This window comes from Crocuta crocuta, unplaced genomic scaffold (genome assembly GCF_008692635.1).
Source record: "Crocuta crocuta isolate KB4526 unplaced genomic scaffold, BGI_CrCroc_1.0 scaffold327, whole genome shotgun sequence".
Classification (NCBI taxonomy): Eukaryota; Metazoa; Chordata; class Mammalia; order Carnivora; family Hyaenidae; genus Crocuta; species Crocuta crocuta.
Window position 1 is genome coordinate 947,539 of NW_027529176.1, and position 5,780 is coordinate 953,318.

The following is a 5,780-nucleotide window of genomic DNA, read 5'->3' on the forward strand; positions in this document are numbered from 1 at the left end:
GCCTTCTCTTCCCCCCCCTGTGCCTCTGGCCGGCCGTCCCCACGAGGTGTTGTGGTTTTGTTTCTCAAGGACTCATTCTTGGGACGCCCAGGTTTCTCCGTGAGGCATGAGTGGCCCAGCCTTATTCATCTGCTGTGTGCCCGTGGCCCCTTCCCCGCCCTTCTCTGTGGCCCTGCCCCGTACCCTCAGTTGGCTCCTCCTCTTGGACTTGAAAGTGATGCCTCAGGTCGCCTCTGCACCCTGTCGAAGGTGCAGAATGTAGGGGCGTTCGTCCCCACCCCCATGGCCTCGCATAAGAGCTGTCAGGCCCCCACCCCTGCAGTGAGTCCAGACCACCTGGGCTGGGGTCTGAGATAGAGAGGACAGGCTGGGGGCACTTCCAACAGGGCCCTGTTCCGGCCCTGTGACCGGAAGCCGCAGTGGCTGTGGGGAAGAGGCCAAGGCGAGGCTGACAGGTGCCTGGGCCTCGAGCCCCTTGCCCCCTGCCCAGCCCTCAGACATCCACACTGCCGGGAGATTCCCTGGCTCTTCACCGCGCTCCATCCACACCCTCTCCTCCTCCTCCTCCTCCTTCTCCACCCCCTCCCCCTCCTCCCCCTCCCTTCCTTCTGCCCCGCCGGCCAGGCTGCGGGGCGGGGCACCTGGGGCTCTGAGGCCCCCCCTGGGCAGGTGCCGGCGGCTGGCCAGTCGGCTGGCAGTTTGGGAAGGCAGGCGGGCCTCCCTGGCAGGGCGGGGACTCCGGGCCTTGCCGCTGTCTGCGTGAGGTGTGACAAGAGCGGGAGACTGCTCGGCTCCAACAGACTGAACTCTGTCTTTACTGTCTTTCAGATGGCAGCAGTGACAATGGGCTTTGGAGATCCTCTCTCACCTTTGCAATCGGTCAATAGAAATGCTCACTTCTTCCGGGGCTCATGTCCTTAGTCAGGGCTAGAGGGGGGCAGTGCAGCCCGCGTGCTGGGGACCTTGCTCCCCTAGCCGGCCCTGCCCGCCAGCTCGGGACGAGCGCAGCAGAGCGCCAGGCGCGGCGGGGCCAGTGGTGTGGGCGGGCACCCACCCGGGACCGCCCCGGGGAGGCCTCCATCTGCTCTGAGGTCCCGCCTTAAAACTAACCGGCCAGGTAACTGCGGAGGGCAGCAGGCCAGGAGGGCAGCTGCCCACGCCAGGCCCACCTTCACCCATGTCGCCTGCACGCACGAGGCGCAGCGCCTGGGCCTTCAGCTCTGCCAGTCTCCAGGCTGCCCGGGCTCCTGGGTTGGGGTCAGGCCCCCAAGGAGACAAGAGTCCTAACTGCCAGCCCCATCAGACCCTGGAGGGAGGATGGATGGATGGGGTGGGGGGCCGGGGGGTCCCAAGCAAGCAGGAGAGGGAAGGGCAAGAATTTGGTCCTTTGGGCCTGGCTGTCAGCAAGGGGTAGAGGCCATGCAGCCAGGGAGCAGGCAGGGGCTGAGCCCAGAGTGGGCCAGGGAGGAGGCAGAGGCGGTGTCTGTGGCCTTGGCTGCCGTGGGCGGAGGAGTCTGGGAAGGAGATGCTCCTGCATCCCCTGGGGGTCATCCCTGGGTGTGCTGCTCTCACAGGGGAGATGCGGCCCTGTCCACGGGCCAGACAGACCCAATGTCCTCTCTGGGAAGCGTCTGTCTGTGGGGAGACATCAGGGAGAAGGGCTCTTGGCCCACCTGTTGTTGGGAAGCCTGCCCCAGAGAGGAGAGGTGCTCTTACCGTCGGGGATTTGGGCCTGAGGGGTAGATGGTTTCACGTGTGGGGTGCCTGGTGCGAGAGGGGACAATAGTTACGCCTTTGCTGGTCCTTGGTCTCCGCCGGGGGCCTGAGGCCGACGTGTCAGGAGCCCAGTTTGAGGAGGGCAGTCCCATTTGGGGGGGAGTTCCTAGTTTGGGGGATACGTGGATCTTATTTTTAGGCTCCTCTTTGAGGGAGGGGGAGGTCTGGTCTACATAAGAGGCCATTTGGTGTCTAAAGAGGGAAACTAGCCTCCGGTTATGGGGGGGCCTTTTGAGGGTGAGGGGAGCCCAGGTTTATGGAGGGGCTAGAGCCAGGATCCCGTCTTCTGTGCCTGCCCTGGGCCTGTGATGTCTTCCCTGGGGCCCAGCTCCTCCTGGCGGCCCACTGCATATGGCTCTGGGAAGTGCCCCGCCTCACACGTCCTGTGTGAGGTGGCAGGGGTGGGAGCCCCATCCCTGAGGGGCACGGAGAGGTCCCTGGGCCCACGCTCGCCCCGGCGCAGAGGCAGGGCCTGCTGGGCCTGTCCGCTCCCTGCTCCAAGGAGCCCTGGGGCTTCTTTCTGGCAGCTCTGCCACCTCCTGGCGTTCCTGGGGTCCGGGCCTTGGGGCTGCAGGGGTGAGCTTCAGCGCGCCCTTTTTTGTCAGGTGTTCAACACGCTGGGAGGCTTGCACGGTGCCAGCCCCTGCCTGAGCTGGGCCTGCTCCTTGTTCTGTCTGCAGGGAGCCCCCATCTGGGCTCCTGACCTCCTCCCCTGGGCTCTCTTCTGGGCCGTAGCTGCCCTGTCTTCTGCCCCGTCTTGCCTCCACGCCAGTGGGTCCGTCCAGCTTGGATGGCTTCCCCTTCCCTCTTCTGCTAGAGCACTTGACCAAGGACCTGGGAGGGTCTTCCAGCCCGGCTTGGGGTACCTGGCCCCCAGACTGGAAGGTGGGGAGGGTGGGAGGGCGCACAGCCCTGCCTCCCAGCCACTTGTCGGCTTTGCTGCCAGTCTGCCCGGGGCCTAGATGGGCCGGGGTGCATCCGTGTCCTGCCTCGGGGCCTAGCCCTCCTTCCTGGGGGTAGGGTCCTGTTGACCCCTGCTCCCCCAACTGCAGGGTCTGAGCCTGCACCTTGTTGCCGTGTGGGGAGCCCTCCCCACAGCGGAGCTGGGTAGGTGGGCCAGGCGGGGAGTGGGCTGCCCAGCCTCTTGCCATCCCCTCACGAGCCAGTGGCTCTTTCTCCCCTTGTGTCCTGCTCCAGATGGCAGCTCAGCGGCAGCGGGCGCTGGCCATCATGTGCCGGGTCTACGTGGGTTCCATCTACTATGAGCTTGGGGAGGACACCATTCGCCAGGCTTTTGCTCCCTTTGGACCCATCAAGAGCATTGACATGTCCTGGGACTCCGTGACCATGAAGCACAAGGTGAGATTTAGTTTGCCCCACCCCCACCCCCCACCCAGGGCCCTGTTGGCCTAATGACACATTCGTGTGTCCAGGGCTTTGCCTTTGTGGAGTACGAGGTCCCAGAAGCTGCGCAGCTCGCCTTGGAGCAGATGAATTCAGTGATGCTAGGAGGCAGGAACATCAAGGTAGGGGCCAAGGAGGTGGGCCTCGGGCGGGGCTGGTACGTCGGGGGTGCTCTGTTTTCAGTCCCCCGGGAGATGCAGAGCAGCCGGGAGTGGCCAGGCCTGGGCTGACTGGGGGCTCATCCCCTGCCTCTCTCCCAGGTGGGCAGACCCAGCAACATAGGGCAGGCCCAGCCTATCATAGACCAGCTGGCTGAGGAGGCACGAGCCTTCAACCGCATCTATGTGGCTTCCGTGCACCAGGATCTTTCCGACGATGACATCAAGAGCGTATTTGAGGCCTTTGGCAAGATCAAATCTTGCACGCTGGCCCGGGACCCCACAACCGGCAAGCACAAAGGTTATGGGTTCATTGGTGAGTTTGGGGAGACTGAGGTGAGGGTGGGGCCCACCTGGCACTGTGGCTAACCCTCACTGCTGCTCCTGCCCTGCAGAGTATGAGAAGGCCCAGTCATCCCAGGATGCCGTGTCTTCCATGAACCTCTTTGATCTGGGTGGCCAGTACTTGCGGGTGGGCAAGGCTGTCACACCCCCCATGCCCCTGCTTACACCTGCCACACCCGGAGGCCTCCCGCCTGCTGCTGCTGTGGCCGCAGCTGCAGCCACAGCCAAGATTACAGCGCAGGTGAGGTGTGGTGCAGTTGCGTGGTTCGTTTGTGGGTGACAGCTCCTCTCTCCCTCATCCTTTGGGGATTGGCTCTTTGGGTGGTCTGGAGTGGAGGCAGTCAGATCGGGGACTGAGTGTGGTGGCTTTCTGAGTTGCAGGAAGCAGTGGCTGGAGCAGCGGTGCTGGGTACCCTGGCCACTCCTGGACTGGTGTCCCCTGCACTGACTCTGGCCCAGCCTCTGGGGGCTTTGCCCCAGGCTGTCATGGCTGCCCAGGCCCCAGGAGTCATCACAGGTGAGCCTGGGTGGGTCAGAGCTTCCCTCTTCCTCCTGCCCCTCCTCTGCATAGGCCTCTGGGGCCAGGGCAGGCCACGGCTCAGGCCTGGCTGAGTGGTGCACTGCGCCTTCCTGGGAAGGGCAGAGATGGGGGGACGTGACCGCTGGACCTGGTGGGTTTGCTGCAGGTGTGACCCCAGCCCGGCCTCCCATTCCGGTCACCATCCCCTCTGTGGGAGTGGTGAACCCCATCCTGGCCAGCCCCCCAACGCTGGGTCTCCTGGAGCCCAAGAAGGAGAAGGAGGAGGAGGAGCTCTTTCCTGAGTCGGAGCGGCCAGAGATGCTGAGCGAGCAGGAGCACATGAGCATCTCCGGCAGTAGCGCCCGCCACATGGTGATGCAGAAGCTGCTGCGAAAGCAGGAGGTGGGCATCCGGGGCTGGTTGGGGGGAGGGTGCATGGTGACCAGCCAGCCATAGCTCTCAGCTGTCCCCTCCCCCGCACAGTCCACGGTGATGGTTCTGCGTAACATGGTGGACCCCAAGGATATCGACGATGACCTGGAGGGGGAGGTGACCGAGGAGTGTGGCAAGTTTGGTGCTGTGAACCGTGTCATCATCTACCAGGAGAAGCAGGGCGAGGAGGAGGACGCAGAGATCATCGTCAAGATTTTTGTGGAGTTTTCCATAGCCTCCGAGACTCACAAGGCCATCCAGGCCCTCAATGGGCGCTGGTTTGCTGGCCGCAAGGTGGTGGCTGAAGTGTATGACCAGGAGCGTTTTGATAACAGTGACCTATCTGCGTGACCTTGGCCCTATTCCCTGGACTTGCACTTGCTCCTTGTTTCCTCGGGGTTTTATAGTGATTTGTTGGTGTCTCAGGCCTAGCCACCCAGCGTGGGGATAAAGGTGCAGATGCTGTTGGCCCTGAAAGTCCCTGTGTGACAGTGGTCCTGTGCTTATTGGCTCCTGGAGGTCGCCCTGGGGGAAGGGATGGGCAGAGGGGACCTTGAAGGCCTGCAGGAAAACTGCAGGAGAGGAAGGCGTGTGCCGTGTGCCGCGCTGTGCTTGTCTACACCCTGCCCTGAGCAGCCTTGTGCGGAGGTGGGGGCTGTCCTGCTGCGCAGTCCCATCGCCTGTGCGGGGTTAGTACCGAAAGACTGGTACTGAGCACCTCAAGCCCCAGGACGAAGTCGCCCCGGAAATGGAGCGCTGGCTCCACCTGTCGCCCTGCCCCCGAGGGAGCCCAGGTCCCGGTGGGAGGGGTAGCTGGCTGAGCACCTGCTGGCTGAGCACCTGCTGGCTGAGCTGGTGCTCTCGCGGGACCCACCCAGGGGAAGAGCCCAGGCGGAACCTCCGCAGGGCTCCGGCCAGGGCTCTGGAGCTCGATCCGTACGCGGACTTCAAGTCCCATCGTGCTTCGCGCCCGGGGACCTGAGCTGAGCTTCCCGACAGGCCGTGCGCGGGGCCGCTACGGGTTCTCGGAGGCTCCGGCACCGCGGGGCCTTGTGGGGGTTGCAGTTCCCTGCGGCGATGGGCGGTGAGGGCGGGCCTCGGCTTCCCGGCGGGCTGCGCGGCGGCTGGCGGTTGTCGGCGGGGCA

At 64.3% G+C, this 5,780-nt stretch overlaps 1 protein-coding gene across 7 annotated transcripts in view; it reads left to right on the forward strand.

Moving 5' to 3' along the window:
- Positions 1-5,112, forward strand: part of PUF60 (poly(U) binding splicing factor 60) — a 13,218-nt gene extending 8,106 nt beyond the window's left edge. For 4 of the 7 annotated variants that reach the window (XM_077758234.1, XM_077758229.1, XM_077758231.1 and 1 more), the window contains 8 exons: positions 829-879; positions 2,974-3,135; positions 3,210-3,302; positions 3,441-3,654; positions 3,734-3,924; positions 4,065-4,200; positions 4,370-4,605; positions 4,687-5,112. In XM_077758234.1, coding sequence (XP_077614360.1) covers positions 829-879; positions 2,974-3,135; positions 3,210-3,302; positions 3,441-3,654; positions 3,734-3,924; positions 4,065-4,200; positions 4,370-4,605; positions 4,687-4,986 — 1,383 coding nt within the window. In that variant the 3' untranslated portion in view covers positions 4,987-5,112. The remainder of the gene's footprint in view (positions 1-828; positions 880-2,973; positions 3,136-3,209; positions 3,303-3,440; positions 3,655-3,733; positions 3,925-4,064; positions 4,201-4,369; positions 4,606-4,686) is intronic. The other 3 variants (XM_077758230.1, XM_077758235.1, XM_077758233.1) reach the window with 1 other exon arrangement.
- Positions 5,113-5,780: the final 668 nt, after the last annotated feature.